Source organism: Channa argus, chromosome 5 (genome assembly GCF_033026475.1).
Source record: "Channa argus isolate prfri chromosome 5, Channa argus male v1.0, whole genome shotgun sequence".
Taxonomy (NCBI): Eukaryota; Metazoa; Chordata; class Actinopteri; order Anabantiformes; family Channidae; genus Channa; species Channa argus.
The window spans coordinates 384,062-403,458 of record NC_090201.1 but is presented as its reverse complement, the minus strand read 5'-3'; the positions used below and the strand labels follow the sequence as shown (position 1 = coordinate 403,458).

The following is a 19,397-nucleotide window of genomic DNA, read 5'->3' as shown; positions in this document are numbered from 1 at the left end:
AGCTAAAAGAAGTTCTAGTGACAGCAGCAGGTAATATTGCTGCCCCAGGGTTATTATACTGCATTATTACCTTTCACCAAGCACTGTCTTTGTCTTTGAGGATGATTTATTAGAGATCGCACACAGTCTGTTTATGTGAACACAGTAGAGATAAGATTCCAAGAGAGAGCAGTCATTGGCTCAGTTTTGCTCCATGGAGACTGGGGGACACCTCTCTTCCTCTGGCCTATTGATTCAGCCAGCTCACAGGTGAGTCTTGGTTGAGTGGCTACTTTTAGTCCTCCGACTTTCAGATTGTAGCTTTCTGCCTCACTGTGTTAAGTGTACACATTCACCTAATTCTGTCAGTTAGAGCTGGACAGTGAGGTAGCCCAGAGCTTCATCTCATCTTGTGTTCATTCTGGAATGTACTGTATGTTTATATGATGAAGAAGCGTTCCGGGTTTGTTGAAATGTAACAGCTAACAGGCACTGCAAATTTCATGTACACTGTCATGTGTTGGCCTAAAGTAAAACCAAGAAAAACAAGTCCTGCTGTTCTGTAAAACCTGTAAAAAGTTTCTCCTTTACTTTGTCTCCTTGACTTTCTTTACTATGTTGCTTCTGTACTGCACTTGTCAGTAGTATTGTGTGGGTAGTATTTTCTTTCGAAGAAATTTGAGTTTCTTTGTCTGTTCAATGCCAAAATTAGTGAAACACAAACCCATGTTTTTGTACTACAGACCCTGGCACTAAATCACTGTGATAACACTCGAACCCATCAGGCATGGCTGTGGTGGTAATGTTGTAGATTGACATGGAATGCGTAACACTGTTGGATTCATCAAACTGCGAAGTGATTGCTTTTTGTCATTTGGAGAAATACGTCTATTGATTGTGTTCTGTGGCCTTACACAAATGTGAGTCAGCATTTACAGAAGGACATGACGGTTGTGAGCAGAGAGAAGGACTCATTCAATGAACAATATTGCACAGGCTGCATCAGTGATTGATTTGAATAACAGTTTTGCTGTAAAAGTGTTAATTAATGGGCACCATGGGCTCCAGGGACATGTCATCAATTTCATTAGGTAGCATTCTGGTGCTCAATTTATGCCAGTAGACAGTAGATACAATATAAATAGCAATATTTTAAGTATGGCCTATTATTTAATTTTGTTTGCTCAGATGCAAATAATTAGTTTTAATTTACAGCTATTCATTTATCCATGTAGCAGGCTTGATTGAAAATTTTAAACATAAGTGAGGAGTGAGTTGGTCAGACTATTTCTGTGATTACTGTGCCTTGAGTGTGTGAGACTGGTTTTAGAGTTGGACCCAATAAAGGCGCTCAGTTTAAATACAGTTTGTTATGAAATAATATGCACGATGAAAATGGAGTAAGTCCTCCGACTCGCTAGGTGGTGCTGAACTCCAGTCTACGAGAAAGGACATGCGGATGAGTAACGGCAATGACTAGTAAGAGGAGAAGGAAGAGTGGAGTATGGTCCTGTGGAGTTGGTAGATCTTTAGATGTAACTTGGAATAAAGGGTAGGGCAATGGTGGGGGGAGTGTCCACTTGAGAAAATGTAGTGTTCTGGATCTGAAACACAGAGACAGGCCTGGTAATGAGTGCGTGGAACGTAGACGTGGTGCATCTCCAATCCCTGATAGTGAAGAGAACTCCAAACTCCTCTTTAGTGATGCAATAACAAAAATCTCCAAAATCCTTTTAGTGACTCATTGGGCTAGTGCAAAAGTCTCAGAGCTCTGGATTCCATAATTCTCTTACGTGACATAAACTTTGTTAACATTGGTATACATGAGACTCCTTGGTACTTGATAAAGGTAACTTAAACACACGATGGATACTCTTCTAATCACATGGCTTGGTAAAAACGGGAACATGGTGTGATTAAAGTGTAGACATGACGTGGTAAATCTTCTCCTTATAATCATGTGGCTACAAGGGCTTGTGATAATCTTGATTCCTCATGGACAGATAACAGTACTCATAATCCTTAGTCACTCATTAGATTGGCAACAGAGAGTCAATAGGCAGTGCTCACTCACAAAACCTGAGTGGCAGGCAGAGTTAGGTCGATGAACGTAGCTTGGTCCGAACAAAAACCCAGTTTCTTTTGCAGTAGTTTTGTAGTTGTATAGAAATGTAATTTTTAGGAGACAGGGTTGTATGTTTGCATCAAGCTGAATGCTGGATGGTGCAGTCCATTTTCACAGCAGCAAAAGCACAGGTACATTAATAACTGGTACAGTTGCTCAGTTTCATTAACAGTACATTACATTTATCTTATTTGGCAGGTGCCTTTCTAGGAATCTTACAATAAGAGTTAGATCTTGAAATGTTTTTGGAATTAGATGTACCAAGTTAATCATGATACTCAAAAATGACTTATAGACAAAAATAAATTTGAAAAATAAAGTCACATTTACTGCTGTGAAAAAGATATTTTCTTTAATGAAATGAGTCTCACTAACATCTAGATACTCTAGAATTTTCATGATTTTTGACTTTGTGCCCTAAAATTTCACTAATCTCAACATAATGAACCTTGGTTGCAATAGAGAAAACATACATACACTCAAACTAACAAATGAAAATGTCCCAGATTATTTACTGGAATGCCTGATAGTGATAAATGAGAACTGCTGCATCTTCACTTTCTTGTGCATGGGTACTTTGCAAACAGTTTTCTCACACCTAAAGTTAAATGGATCTGTATCAATAGCAGGCTCTTGCCATGAAGCAGCTGGCCTGTGCTGAACCATAACAGATAACGCTTGTTTGAGCCAAAACAGAACTGATAATAAAGCTCGGAAACCTTTTTTGGCATTTTTATAGACTTCAGCACTTTTACATCCAGATAAGCTCACATATTTGCTCGGATGCATGCAAGAACCAACAGATTTTGGCAACTTTAGCAGTATACTGAGGTCAGCTACAAACTCCAGCACAGATGCGCTATTTAAATAGTGCAGACTAATTAAATACAAGTCAATAAATGATCTTTTGCTGAACTGCCTGCACTCACAGAGGGATAGAGAAAGAGTACAGGGAGAGTCAGTTGTAGACTCATACTAGGCGTTTTATCTGATCTCTAAATAATGAAAAATAGGGTACTGCACTAAAAACAACCAGTGTAGGACGTTATTAATGCCTTTTCCCAAATCACAGCTCAAACTATAAAAAAAGACTTGAAAGGAGGATTAAAGGAGAGGAAGGATGTTTTGAAAGAATTTAAAAGGTACGGCAGGTTAAAGATTTTGGCTATTTTTCAAGCTGTAATGCGGTCAAAGCAATACAATGCTCCTTTTTATTCTTAATTTCAAACTTTAGTGTTCAGCACCATACTATACATTATGATCTCTGCTCATTTCCAGGATTTTCACTTGCAGATAGCCCTGCATTTTGAAGCTGAAACAAAAGATTGAGTACCTCAATTTTGACTCTTTAGTTAATCATCAGTTGCAGTCAGACCTCCTCTTATTACCAATAAAAGTGCAACAGTATTTGGACACTATTTGGGGTTCAGTGTCTTGCCCAGGGACACTTTGACATGTGGTCAGGAAGAGCAGGGCGCGAACCTCCGACCCTTTGGTCGGAGGCGGCCACTCTACCAACCGAGACACTGCCGCTCCAACAAGTAGCCCACATTAAAGAGGTATTATGGCACCTGTGAGTGATGGGACAGCTAGAAGTCTAGAGGGAATGTTAGAGGATTCACAAGAGAAGCATTTAACATAGTATGGTCAAAATGAAAACAGCATGCGCCAAGGTACCCTGACTTTGGCAAATTTTGGCAAAGTCTGTTTTAAGTTACGAAGGATAGTTCATAATATTGATAGATTGCATACATTTGTTTTGGTTCCATTTGGTTCCACGTTTCAATTTTGTGAGCACACTAAAGGAATTTCTATGACATGCTGTACTACCTCCTTTCATCATTGCCTACATGGGCTTCTTCTCATCTTTTCTTCTACTTTAATGTACCCGTATTTTGTTTACTTTTAATTGGCGTTGCTGTCTCCTGTCCTCTCATATCCCCTCGCAGTCATTCTCTCAAAAAAAAAAACATGTTTTAGCACGTTTCAACATTTCAGCATTCTTATGCTTTTTTTCTAAATCTATTTCTCCCTCAGACCAAATTGAAATCAACTTCTCAGTCTACGGCACTGATCTAAAACACACAATTCCTTGATCCTCGGTCACTACAGAAACTGTTCTAGTCCTCCATGTTGAAGAAAGTCCTAAAGCCCTCTCAGCATCCTTCACAGTAGTCTTTCGCTGGACCAACTTTATTGGAAACCTGTTGGTTATTGGACCCTGCTGCTGAACAGACGGATCTGAAACCACAGTGAAGCAACAGCTCAATTTTATACCAAAATATTGTATAAATGAGTAATAAAACAGAAGAAGACAAGTTTTCAGATCTATCATCCGGTTAAAGTAGTGGATCTGTGTTAACTGTATCTGTGACAAAGTGCCATGAACAACTTTATTCATACACAAGAAAGATTTTTCTCCTTAAGTTCTGTTATTTCCTGCTGTAAATAACATGAGTGAGAAAAGGGGCTGCAAACATTTGTCTTATCTATTTGAGCTAATGTTGCATTTCTTCAAATCAGTTGTAGTCTATAAAACTGAACACTATTTACACTGTGCGTGTAAATAATAAATAAACTCACTGGTGTTTCTAAGCACAGCAAATATACACAAGTCAAATTTTTAAAATGTTTTTGAACAAATTCAGACTACAGTGCAACAAAATTGATCACAGTAACTCAAAAGACTGTCTGACAGCTGATCTTGCTGAGCTCTGACATGAAAAACAGATCACGCTGCAGTGACTTCAAGCTGGAAGGTAGGACTAGTTACCGTCTCTCTGCAGTCTTACCATATTGGACCCCATCTTCAATGCATAGCTTAGCCCATTCATGCTTCATTTTCTTGCACTATGTTCCAAGTCATCTGTGAGTGCTTTGTTTGACTTTTACATTTTCATTATCTCGCCTAACCCTGGATCCCCTCTTTGAGCTTTTTGCATTTCAGCAGGATCTAAAGGCAACAAAATGTCTCTGCTGCTTGGTTCAAGCTGGTCACCCTGTGAGATGGTCAGGGCGGCTTCCCAGGCAACATCCTAATTTATACTTCCCAAAATCCTTTTTACCTATGAGTTCGGCTAGTGGCCGTAGCTTGTGGTCGGGGGGCAGTAGGTCTTTATCCTCTAGCAGTCTAGGAGGCTAACTTTGTGTGCCAGTGTCGAGTAAACGTTCTGCTGCATAGTTGTGAATTTAGCATTCAACATTTCCTCCCAACTACCTGAGCTGCAGACTCTCAGGCTTCAGTGTCATGTTTTGTGAGCAAGGATGGCACATAGCTAGTCTTCACATTGGCAGTTTATTTTTAATGAGGCTCTGATTTCGTGGCGTTTGGCTGTCCACTGCTGCTTGGGGAAAGTGCATCAACAAATAAGTGACTGGAGCCCTGTGCTTGTAGTCTCTACATCCCACTGCCCTATGACCTGCCTCTCCACATATGAAGCAATGACTACAAGAACTAATGGCTCTTTTAATACATCTTGGGCAGCTATTCTTCCTCGATGTTGACTTGGCCTTGCTTTGTTTAGTATGAATGCACTGCTAAGATGGTTCTTGGACCCTATTAGCTGTGAGCTGTAATCCTATTAGCTTCAACATCAATTTTGGCATTCACTTATTCTATGGCTTTATTCTTACTCGTTGCTTCACCATCTGATGCATTTTCGATGTCTGTTTCAGTAGTAAGCTTAGCATTATGAGCATGCGTTACATTTTGACGGGAGGACACGTTGAGTCTGCGCTGCCTTTGGCTCTGCTCACTTTGTTCACCTGCCTTATTAGTGCTTCACCTGACACAGAATAATCTGAGAAGAGGGGTTGTGTATTTAGGGAGAAGGCCCCGATGGATGGTGTGCAGAAACACTGTGCGCGGTTCAAACTCAGTGACCCTAGTGACGCAGCAGAAATTGAGACTCATTAGAATAGGCAACATTTTTCAGTCTTCTTGTGTAACTTTGGTGAGCCTTTGAAAATTTTACCCTCAGTTTTCTGTACGTATCTGGCAGGAGAGGCATCCAGTGTGATCTTGTGCTGCTGCAGCCCCTTTCTATCAAGGTTTTGATGTGTCGTGTGCTCAGGGATGCCCTTCTGCATATACCTAGGTTGTAACAAGTGGTTATTTGAGTTGCTGTTGCCTTTCTATCAGCTCGAACCAGTCTGGATATCTCTTGACTTTTTGGCATCAACAAAGCATTTTTCGCTGGGAGTACTGCCACTCATTGGATATTTTCTCTTCTTTTAGACCAGTCTCTACAAACCCTTCATGTGGTTTTGTGTGGAAATCCCAGTAAATCACAGACCAGTCTGTCTGCCACCAACAACCATGCCACATTCATAGTCACTTAAATTACTCACATTTCTTCCCCATTCTGATTATCTGATTGAACTTTAACAGATTGTCTTGATTGTTTTTTACATGCCTAAATGCATTGAGTTGCTGCAAGTGATTGTTTTAACAAGCAGTTGAACAGGTGTATATTCAGTTGTACCCATCAACACTTATATATATATCACCAATGGATTTTGAATTAGTTCCCATTGCCAAAACACTGGCTGAAATCCCCTGCATTAGGTGCAAGTTTGCAGCATTTGAAATAAAATTTAGAGCACGTACGTGCAGGTTTATCCTCCTATTCTTTGACTTAACTAATTCAATTAGAACATAACTAAAGAATATGTATTTGAAAAATTTTATTTGTGATATTTCTGAAGACAACATGCTGAAAAAAGAATAATATGAGATTAGAAATGTGAGAGTTAATTCTATCTGATACCCCAATGTGAGTCTTTCCAGTGGAAGAGTAATGCTTCCAGGCCTGATTAACAAGGGATTAACTCACATGGTGTTGCAGTTGGATATAGTTTAGTCATCTCAAATATTCCAATTTGTTGTATCAAATGTTATTACTGACTGGATTTATGCCTTGGCTTCAGGTTAGCTTTTGCAATCTCACTATTTGCATATTCATGTGTCTTAGGTCCATGAGCAGAAGAAGCAACAGACTGAGTTCAGATGTTCCTCCTCCACTACAACCTGTTTATCATAAATGGTGCTGTCATTCAGAGTTGCATGGAAGCTTGTTAACAGGCTAATCAATGACAATGGCACATATGAAATTCGCATGCACTTTGTTTCACATTATTTAATGAATGAACTGTTCTGTGGCTTTACATTTAGAGACAGTTTGTGCACAGAGGGAGAGTAACGATGCAACCTAATTAAAAGTTTCAAGTTGGAGGCCTGCTGATCGTAAATGACTTCAGATGATGCTGGTGGGCTTACTGTTGATCTCAAGCTGTTCATGCAGTTAATTAAAAAAAACGATGTGGCAAACCAAATCGGTTACAGATTGCAGTTAATGTACTCTGTGAGCTGGGCTCAGAGGAGAACTACGCTGTCTTGTTAGCAAGTTTTCAGCTGCCGGGGTCACCCTATAGGAGAGCAACTGCTTTTATTTGTTTTTCATCCTTTTTCATAAGCCATTATTAACTGCAAACCAAGCAATAAGCATTCATGTGTGAAAGAAATTAAAAAAACAAAAAGCTAAACCTCCCTATTTGTTGCTATGGCAACTAACTCGCATGGGCTGAAACGGGGCAGGTTTTATTTTGAAGGCAGTCTTCTTTTTATTTTTCCCCTTCTGTCCTTTATTCATCTGTGAGATGATCAAAGGTGTGAAAGGGAGACAGTCAGAGACAGGGAGAGAAGGTTTAGAAGCCATTTGGGGGACATGTAAAAAAGATTTGAAGCTTTAAAGGACCAACTGCTGAGAGACTGTGTTCAACCTCACTTGGGTAAATTAGCAGAAGTCACAATTTTACAGTGACCTCCAAACACCTGACTGGCAGTAATGATTAGTGTTATTCCCCTGTGTGACAAAAAAGGTTGTGATACAAACTACATTTAGGTGATGTATTCAGAATTAGGTTTGCGGTGCATTGTGGGGTTATTCTGGATGCTTCCTCCCATATCAGTGAGAGAGTAGACCCCCCCCCCCACTTCCTCGCCGGAAACCATATGTAAGCAGGAGAATTGAATTACATGCAGGAAACAAAGCTCCTGAGGGATGACACAGGAAAAAAACAACAGCAGTGCCTGACATCTCATCGGCAAGGAAGGAAACTCAAACATGAGAGACATTGCTGCAGTTCAGTTCCACTAGTGTACAGCTGCTAGACATCTAAGGGAAGCATGGAGGAGGAGGATGTTTACAGTCACCGTTACACACAGCAAAGAGATGTAGTCGTACAGGGAAAGGTGGGTAATCTGTGACTTGCAGTCAGTGATGAGCATATACAAAAGCCTGTCACAAAAAGCATGGCTGTTTGGCCCTGGTACCTGTATGTTATATGCACTAAGCCATTAGTATTTTTGTATAATTGCGGTCAGAAAAACCTACAAGCTGAAAGACTTAATGGTTAATTGAAAATTTGTACTGGACCATAATGATGAAGATAATGATGATGATGGAAAAGATTCTTCCTTGTGAATAAATAAAAAAAAACAATATTCTAAATAATTAACTTGATAGAATGTGCATTTCTCTAAAAAAACTACTTCCTGGTATTTAACTTACATTAGATAGGTATTTGTTCGGATTTGAGCTCCATATGGATTTTGCTAAGCTAGATGGTAGCATCTGTTCTGCAAATCAACTTAAGTGTGTTTACACTCATCTGTATTCCTGCCTATGCTATTATTATCTCGAGGGGTTGTGGAGAGTCTCCTGTCTTCTGTCAAAATCTTAATGTTTAATGAATGTAAAAGTAGCATTAGAAACAACAATAAGTGCTCTTATGATGATACATTATCTGTACAGAGAGCTTAGACCAATCAGCTACAATATTAATGTTTGTGTGTGTATGTGTGTTTGGGCGGGGTGGGGTGGGGGGGGGGGGGGGTACTGGGGGTTTTAAGAATATTATCTTTTTTATAAAGATATTATGAAATAATAAATACTATTGTATCTTTATGGGTTAATCATCTGTCAGTGCATAAAGTGGTTAAAATTTGCATCACCTTTACCACGTCTTTGATCCTTATTTTTATAAATTCCTGTATATGTTTTGCCATAATCACTATAATCAGTATTCTTTAAAAAGCATATTTAACTTGTCTACTTTGTACTAAAATATAGATAATCTGCTTGGTACTTTTTGCTGGATGCATGGTTGACTTTGCAAAGCAGTCAAAGCCAAGCTTGTTACTAATAAACGAAATACTCACTGCTCCATAAATACACGTTCTAGAGTTGGAGTTACTACTTACTAGTAACTTACATTAGTTGCTAAGATTAATAGATAATATTTCAGTCATTTTATTTAAGATACTGTTGTTTGTTGTTGTTGCTCGATGTATATAAAGAACCCAGAAAGGGTTGCTGATGTGCACTGATACGAGAGGCAGATGGCAAAGAGGACAAGCCCCTGCAGGACTCCTTAAAGCCCTGCTGGCCATATCATACACGGGAATCACGTGTTAATACACTTTTGTTGTTGGCTTCCATGTTGCTGCATGCTGTGTGTATTTGCCAGTTTGATTGAATAACACCACATATGACACTGGGCAAACAGAAACAGAAACTATTTAAGGGAGCATTGTTGTCTGAGAAGTCTCAGCAGTTTTTTTAATATCTTATGACATATGATGATCATTTATGACTTGACATAGTAAATATTTTAGTTGTTCCTGCAATTATGCTGCAGATACAGGAAGGACAACCAAATACAGAAATGAGCTGCAAGTTTTAACTTTAGTAGCTTAATGAGTCACCATAGCATGGTGCCCGTCCCAACCATGTCACTTTTTAATGCACCTTTAGAAACACTGCACTTGACATGGCAGTTGTTTCCAGGGTTACTAAAAGCTATGGCATCGACATGCAGGTTGTTGCTGTACCAGGCTATTGAGACCTCCTAACTTTTAACTTCTTAGTGGCATAATTTATATACTTGTAATGTAATGATTAGTGTAAAAAATTACAAATAATATTTCAGTAAATTACTATTATGCCCTGAAACAACTTGTTGAATGTTACTTTGGTGGGTCAGCATTCAAATGATTGGTTTGAAATCTGCTTGAAAACTTCACTATGAGCAGAACCATAAGCAACATAGAAGATGGAAGTGTCTAAATTCCACAGCTGGAAATATTCATATTACTTTGATTTTGTCGGGATAAAAGGCGTTAAGAACATTATTGTAAAATGTAATTCAGTGCAGGTAGTGATAAGACTTTTCACTGCAAACAACAGTGTAAAACTTTACATACACCACAAAGATGAGCTCTCGACTAGCCCTTGACTAAACAACTAAATTTGGAGTTTATGCACAGACAGCAGCTACAACAACAGAGAAATAACAAAACTCTTTGCTTATTATTTGACGAATGAAGTGGTGCATATTTCCAATGTCGATTGTCCATATTTCCCACAACTAACCGCTCAGAAAAGTAACTAGTAATGCAACTACTTGCTTTTGACAGTAACGAGCCCATGAATGACGTTTTTGGTCCAAAGCAATATTCAATTAACTGTGATCTGAAGATGAAATAAAGAGAAAACCTTCACATATGAGTAACTGGAATCACATAATATATAAGTGTTGCCTTAAAAAATTTATTCGTTGATGATGGTCAAAATAGTTGCCAATCGATGATGAAATAATTTAATACTTTACAGTTACATTGTGATGCAACGTATATTTTCACAACTACACTCAGATGAATATGTATTAAAAATTACAATATAATTAAAATACGCACAAAATGGAAGTACATACAGTACTTGTACGTGTTTGAGTGAATGTACTGCCTGTAATTGCTACTGATGATGATATTTTTCTTCTGACTAATGACACATTTTTGCCTCAACTGTAGATGTTAGCAAAGTTGCTGTAATTTTTTAAACTATCTCTTAACTCAGCAGAAAATGTACACAAGGCTCCTTGAATTGCTTCTGCTGTATATCACACTGCTGAATTCATTTTCTCCCTATACTGTATGTTTTCCAGGGCCCAGCATGTGGTAGCAGACCAACACCGGGGGTGGAGAGTTCAGCTAGGTCCTTAACTGATCTGTCTCTCCCACGTCTTCTCATATTCACTGTTCTAATAAGGACCCTCCTCCTCACCCTGAGGACCTGACTCCACCATCTCCTTGTTCTCCCACACCTCCATCCTTTTGACTTTCCCTGATCAATTCACCACCTAAACTAAACGGAGTGTGGGCCTCTTTTTTTCCCTGAACCCTTTGTCTCCTGATGAATATTCCCTCGGGTACTGAGGCCATGGCTGTGCCTTCAGCAAATGAGTTTCATTGGCAGAGCCTGGCTAAACTGCCCAGCGGCCGTGTCTACCACAGTCTGTCGGAGGTGGGGGGGCAGATGTACATGCTGGGGGGCTGCGATGCTGCGGGGAGGCCTTGCCCTGGTCTGGAGCTTTACTCCCCTGAGGTACATGCAACCTCCATTTTTTATTTATTTTAAGACAGTACAAGACTGACAACTGACTAAGTGCTTGTGATGTAGAAAAAGTGATGCAAGTGCACCAGTATTTTGCTACAACATGACTATAAAACTGCAAATTAATGTTTTACCTTGTGGCTTATTTTTGTATCTTTTACACACTTTTACAATGATAAAAGCCACAACAAAATAGTCTGAAGTAAAACACATCTGTATCTGTACCCATAAAATCTTACATTTGCCCTGTGCACAAAATATACTGAAAGTGAAAATAAAGCTGGTTTAATACCCTCATAATTGCCTTAGCAAACCAAAAGCACAGTTTTATTTGTAGTTGAATTTCAATTTCTGCTGTATAAAAGTGTATGTGTCATGTGTTATTTAAATATAAATCACATTTAATGCACTAGGAAGACAATTAAAAATACAAAAACCTGACACTAAAACAGTCTCTAAGCTAAGTGACTGTACTGCACCTGCAGCTGAACTGTATGAGAAGGGGCTTAAATGTTAAGTCTCAGTAAAACCTCTCTCCAGGCCTCTATACCAAGTGACGTGATAGATAATTTCTCTTTGTGAATTTTTTTTCTAAAAGCTTTGCCTGAATTAAGTTGCTTGTCTCTGTTTCCAGGGGGACAGGTGGGTAAGTTTGCCCCTGATGCCCACGCCTCGTGCTGGGGCAGCTGTGGCAGTGCTAGGAAAGCAGATCCTGGTGGTAGGAGGAGTGGGAGAGGACCAGAGTCCCCTGAAAGTGGTGGAGATGTACAACACTGAGGAAGGGAGGTGGAGGAAGAGAAGCTCTCTGCGGGAGGCTTTGATGGGTGTATCCATCACTGTGAAAGGTACAGTGTTGATACTAAACCTGAGGATTCAACATTGTCTCCCCACGGCAAAAGACTTCTAGTTTCATGATATTGTGATTTGGAGTTGGACACCAACCTGCCAGCACTGAGACTGAAAATGCAGGGTTTACGAAGGCCTGGGTGTATAAATCTCACATCACTGTAAAAGAAATCGAAACTAAATATGTCATCGAATAGTAACATAGAGTGAGTTTCTCTGGCCCTGACAAAACTTCTTACATTTGAGCTGTGGAATTATATAAATCACAATTTAAATACCATCTTTATTATACTGTATATAACTGTATATCGTAATTTCTTTAAAAAGTTATAATAAGTGCCCTGTGAATCCAAACACAACATTAATTCCTCATCTTTCTGCAGTTGGACCAAAACAGATGTATCTCACATTCAGAAAGAGGTAGCAAATAAACACCATGCCGATACAACACTGCACGACTTTTTATCCAAGTAGGCGTTTTTACACATTTTCAGCGGCATTGTTTACCCAGTGTTAATAATCAGATTAATGTAAAAGCAATTATTATCATCTTTCTGATCATTCTGGTCATGACTCAGCTGATGTATACACTCACTTTCAATAACATTCACGAACTTGAGCTGCAACCTGCAAATCCAACAGTTTTTTAGGGTGCACCAGTGTCTCTTAAGCTCTGACACTTGAAGCTTAGGAAAATCATCCCAGTATCATCCCTTCCGCCTTGTCCAGGACTAAATGTCACTGCTGCCATTAGTTAAAACGTCATGTCAGATTATCTGTTGCTAAGTATTGTTAATCTCATAAAAGCCAAACCAAGCCAAAGATTGTTTATGAGGTAAGAAGCATTACTCTCTGAAACCTCTTTAAAGCAAGTACTTCAAATAAAGTGTGACCAATTCAGTAGGTTGTTAATGTGGTATTCTGCAAAAACATTACATGCATGTAATTAAAATGTGATTTAATCTTCTGCTGGTTTACACAGTATATTTATTTTTACTATGGAGACTATTTATCTAATCTTCAGGTTGTATCAGTTAGGCTGCCACTCAGTACTTTTGTCTTCTATTCTATTCATTCATGTTATGAACTTTCATAAGTTGAACAGTAACCATAAATGGTTCACCTGGAGGTTTGGTAAAAGCCATATTCAACTACTACATTTAATACGGTATTCAGGTTGGATAAATGTGCCCCAAATTACAGACACTGGGGCCCCTAAAAATAAACATCCACTTACAGCCCTGCCCTCGATTTACCAACTTGTTCCATCAATGCCCACAGCTGTACTACATATTAACTTGCTTTGTCTAAAGCTGTGCTAGGCACAGTATTTCCAAAGAGCCTGGGTGTGATGCTCTGCATTTTTGTATTTTTTTGGATGAGAAAGAACACAACCTCACCCGTTTGCACCTACATAATTATTTCCCAAGATGTACCACATTTTGTTTCATCTCCATTTATACTAAATGCAATTCCTAAGTCTTCTTGGACAGTGCACAACAATAGTATGCATAAAAAGCACACCATTTCTGTAATCGTCTTTAAAAGGTGTGTTAGAATTATGTATCAAATCAGTGACATACATATTCAGTCAGATTTGTGTTGCCCTACACCAACAGGAGTACTACTTACCCTGTGCAAGTAAATGTTGTGTTATCCTGGAGGTGGTTTCTAAACTTAAAAAACATCTTACCACCATCTGGGTTGTGTTTTTGTCCCTCTTTTGTAAGAACCGCAGTTTTATGAAACATAAACAAATTTAAGTAAACAAATACAAAATACATATCATTTTGAAACCCAACATCCAGACACGTTATGACAGTGTGTGAAATGTAATTTGAAACCTGTTTTTTTGATTTATTTATTTTTTTGGTTTGATGCGAGCAATATGTCTTCACAAAATGGGACGGGGCAAAGCGACACGGTTATGTAATGCCAAAAAAAAAGGAGTGTTAACAGGTCAGAAGTGTTTCAAATTAAAAAAACGGGACAAGGTTCTTCACTCTGCACAAATGCATAATTGCTAAATGATATAAACAGGTTTTGGAGCAACGTATGCTTCCATCTAGACTTTTCTTTGTAACACAACATGGCTCAGTAGTACAAAAGTCCCGGTGCTAAGACTCGTCATTGCCAATCAAAAATCAATCTTTCATTTATAAATGCAATTTTGCAAAATGTCTCACCTTTTCTGGAAATTAAGTTTGTACAAAATAAAATGATCTACTTGGGGTTTGTGATATAACGGCATTTGTTTTGCTGTAAAACCAGGAACCCAAATATAATTACAATTAGATTAATTTGAGTCCACAGTGAACTTAAAACCCAACACTTTGAATGCTGTAGTGCACATAGTGTAAGTTTCTTTCAGATTTTCCAGTCTGGTTTCAAAGGAGCAATTTTTGGCTTCTGACACATTTATTTTCACATTTTGGGAATTCATCCAGCAGTCTATATAAATATAGTCTATCTAAAACAGTCTTTTCATAAAAGCATCCCTTCAGCCTAGGATGTTCTGTCCAGCGGTGCATCTGTCGTTGCCTGTTGGAACACAGATTGATGCTGTATACACACAGACTTATTGGCTTCGTCGTGGACTCTCTCCATCTCTCTGACCAATCTTCGATCTTGGACCCTTTGCGCATAGTTTTTTTCCCCAAACTCATCCTCGGCAGCTAAGAAAGAGAAAAATAGTCTGACACAGTGATCGATATAGTGCCAAATTAAAACAAATATGGTATTTTTAGATGGATAGTCATTAAATTGATTATATGATGCTGTCATTTGCAGGATCATTATTTCCCAGATTAGATAATGAACTTCAGATAATGGGTGTTTCTTTTCGCTAAAATTAATATAAAGTATTTAGGAACTTTTTCCCCTTTTATTGAATGTAATATAGATAGATAAAGTTTAGAGTTGAAAGTAAATGACTGTATATAGAAGAAAAACATTAAGACTGAATAAAGTAAAAAACACAATAAAAATGCAGATTTTTTTCCTGTAGCTCATTTTCTCTTCAGTCTCATGATTAATACTGCATTTTCTCGTGTTTTAGCACTCTCACCCACTTCCATTCTTATTCTAGAGGTGTCATACCAAAGTGCCAGACGTGGACTCTTGCATTTTTATTCTGCTGCCGTACTCCCTGTCCTCCACATGTCTGTCACAGTCTCTTGCCTCGTCACAAGCTAACTTTTCATCCAACTTTCCAGCCTGGCAGCCTTTTAGCACTTGATAAAATAAAGTGCCAATGAGGTGTTTGAATCAACTGGGATTAGGCGTTCAAAGGCTGAATATAGTTGGGCGAAGTTATTGTGGCTTGACTAATTTAATAATGTTTTTTGGAAGGTTAGTGATGAAAAAACAGTCTTTTGTTCAGATTAAACTTACTAATTCAGGATATAATGAATACATTAAAATACTTACATGGAGACTCTGTGTGTGTGCGCGTAGATGGCCGGGCTCTGGCTGTGGGGGGAATGGGTGCTGACTTACTCCCTCGTACCATCCTGCAGCAGTATGACCTTCGAAAGGATGTGTGGGCGCTACTTCCTCCAATGCCGACCCCACGCTACGATGCCAACATACACCTGCTGGCCAACAAGCTATACGTGGCAGGTACAAACAGACCAGTATAGGTTTGCTTAACACACTAGTTTCATTTTGCGTGATAAATAACAGTAATAGTGTCTTACAGTTGCAGCACACACTCTATAAGCATGCAAACGATCATACATTATTTCTTTTAGGTGGCCGACAGTGTAAGCGACCAGTGAAGGCCTTTGAAGTGTACGACACAGAGACACGCTCTTGGACCACGCTACCGATAATGCCATGCAAACGCTCATATGGAGGTGTGATATGGGACACAGCTGGGAGACTTTGTCTGCTAGGAGGGCTGCGGCAAGGAGGAGGACACCAGAGCTCCAAGTTTACCAAGAACGTCAACATTTTTGATACTAACCAAGGTACAGAAACACACACACACAAACAGATACTCAAATATGTTAAAATAAGTCAGTGTTGTGTATTTAATGATTTACTTGGAATTACTGAGCTTAATACCACCTTAAAGCTACAATATGGAACTTAAGCTAGTACGAGCACAATTCTCAAAATCTGTCCACTCTGCCCTCTCTTCCCTCCTCTGCTCTGACCAGCAGGTTGTTGTTGGGAAATTACAATAAATGAGAATGTTCTTAAACAAATTAAACTAGTGGGAATAATTGTCAATAATAACTAATTCTCTAAATGGTTAGATGGGAAAGCCTCAATCAGAAACCTTAAAAAGCTAATATCTCTGCATTTCTGCTCGTTCTGTTTTGAGTCCCGGTCACAGAAGGCGTTGACACCACCACAGAATTAAGAAACTTTTTTAAAAGAAACAACATATAGTAGCTTTAAGTTTGAATTTTCTCTATATTATATGCTGAGAGTAGCTTTAGTAAGGAGTTGCAATGAGCACAAATTTTCAAGGTTTGGCAAACTTAGCGTGTAAATTAACATTTCTGATTTGCACGATGTATATTTTTTATTTAACCCGTTCACATGCAGAAATGTAAAAAGTAAGCTGTGATTTTAGGAGGGCCCACATGTTCCATCTATTTCTTGATAAACAACAGTTTCTTCAGTGGCACACAGCACTTGTTACCAGATATGTTTGGCTCAAACAGTTTATGGCTTTGGATGATTTCATTAAGTTCTACACTGTCAATGTGCCTGGTTGCTGTTTGGCAAGAAATATCTGGACAAACATGCACATTTCCAGTACTTTAGTCCCCACTAAGCCACATACTGTACAGATTACATGGAGTGGTTACACATCAGGGTTCTGTTTACCATGTTACCAGGATAATCCACTCAACTTTGCAACCATCAATTATTAAGTTAAGTAGGGGCCTATTTTCCTAAAACAAGGTGCAGTCCAAATACTCACATACCGTTGATGAAGGCCTTGTCGGCATGCCCATAGATCTTTTTGGATTTTTCAGGACCACCAGCGTAGACAAAGCAAGCACAACCAGGCACCATGTGAAAGACAGACGAAACATTTTAAGTGGGGATAAAGACTGACTTAACTTAATCTTTGACAATGAACATTTTTTAAACTGAACAAGCATAACACTACTTACAAAGTCATAAATATTATATAATAGTAATAATATTATACTGGTACAGTTAGAGTTAACAGGCAGGATAGACTGTATTGTATACTTTACAATCCGTTAGATCACAGAAAAATAATTTATTCTCCCCTGCAAATACAAGTAAAAACAGCCATTTACGCAATGCCGTTTGTTCTCTAGCCACAGCTGCAAGTATTTTAAAATAGAAAGATATTTATAATCTTGTTTTATAATCTTTTTTTGCGTGTAATACATTTTTTGACTGAGTTTGGATTTTTGCTTAAAAAAGGCCTTAAAAAGTATTGGAATTTTTTATTTTTGAAAGATTTTTTTTTTATTTCTTTGCCTCCAGTTGTTATGCTTCAATCTACAGTATGTCTCTCTTTACATGTTTATTTATTTTTTTATTACTACTATTATTTTTATTATTTTATTATTTCTAGAAATGTGTTCCAACACTTATTGTGGAGAGGTGCTGTTGATGCCTCCTGTGAACACTCAAAAAACAGCTGGCACCACTGCAGAGACATTGGCCCTTTTAACCAATTAGAGAAATTTACCAATTCCAGGTTGACTAGCAAGTTTTCAGCATGTTAGCATTTTAACTTGATGACTAAAGTTGTAACATTCACAGTTGCTGTGAAATTTGAGCAAACCACACCTGCCTGCAATAAGCAATAACTAAAGAGATGTTAAAAGCAGGAAACAGCAGATGGTAGAAGAGTGTAGTACAGCAGGGAAAAGGAGGGTTGGATGAAGCCGATTGAACAGATATTAGGTCTTAAGCTAGCACTAACTTGCATGTTGTAGTTTTAAACTAAATAAATTACAGACCAGTCCATTAAGCTTCCCACAGACATATATATTTGGGTTGGTGATGGAAAATATTGTATCATCATATACAATCATATAAAGAAACCGTTAACATTAAGGTCACCATGAAAACAAAGCGTTTTCTATTCAAACAGTGTCCTTCCTCCTAATTCTGTGCACACTTTGTCCCACAACACAGTGAGATGACTTATCCCCGTATCCTGCAAAGACACCCTAGAGTAACAAGTGAACAAATTGAGGAGGGACCGGAAGGAGAAGTGGGAGAGGAAAATAGATAAGTCATTTTAGACAGCTAGATCACATCAGGCTCCGTCGAATCAAAGCCAAATAAAGCAGAACACAGAGTGATAATGTTAATGTGTTATAATGGTAGGAAAGTTTGTCTTGTGCATGAGGGGGATAGGGAAAGAAAACGCTTTCCAACACACACAAACACAAGCATATACTAATGCATATCCACATGCACGAGCACACACACACACACACGCAGGCAAAAGGCAGTCATACCCCGGTTTGCAATCTAATTTTGGTGGAGATGAGATGTGGAGGGAGGGATGAGGAACGCTTTAAATTACAAGATCTAGAAACAGATTGCTTTATTATCCATTGGTAGCAATATCTCTCCACACACACACACACACACACACACACACACACACACACACACACACACACACACACACACACACACACACACACACACACACACACACACACACACCCCCCCACGGTCATGCAATTCGCTGTCACGCTGTGATATCCTATTACTGTTTCATTCCATATCGCCAGAATTAAGACACACGCCTGTTAGGTGATGTTTCAGCATTGTTGGCAAGCTGCAACAAGTATAGAGAGAAGCTTGTTTAAGGTATCAGTTAACCTAAATCATAATATATGTATATATGTATATATGTGTGCATGTATGTATGTATTTGTTTTTCTCTAGTGGCATCCAGCTATGCACATACTATAGTTTATTTTAGGTATAATTTTCTGACTACTGTCTGGCCTTATGTACTGTTTTTTAAT

The 19,397-nt window shown here is 38.6% G+C and overlaps 1 protein-coding gene across 3 annotated transcripts in view; it reads left to right on the top strand.

Annotated features, from left to right (window-relative positions):
* Positions 1 to 19,397, top strand: part of klhdc8a (kelch domain containing 8A) — a 48,674-nt gene that overhangs the window by 12,628 nt on the left and 16,649 nt on the right. For 2 of the 3 annotated variants that reach the window (XM_067505571.1, XM_067505573.1), the window contains exons 3-6: positions 11,111 to 11,550; positions 12,194 to 12,404; positions 15,862 to 16,026; positions 16,158 to 16,376. In XM_067505571.1, coding sequence (XP_067361672.1) covers positions 11,359 to 11,550; positions 12,194 to 12,404; positions 15,862 to 16,026; positions 16,158 to 16,376 — 787 coding nt within the window. In that variant the 5' untranslated portion in view covers positions 11,111 to 11,358. Of the gene's footprint in view, positions 1 to 6,921; positions 8,358 to 11,110; positions 11,551 to 12,193; positions 12,405 to 15,861; positions 16,027 to 16,157; positions 16,377 to 19,397 lie in introns of those variants that run through there. The other variant, XM_067505572.1, reaches the window with a different exon arrangement.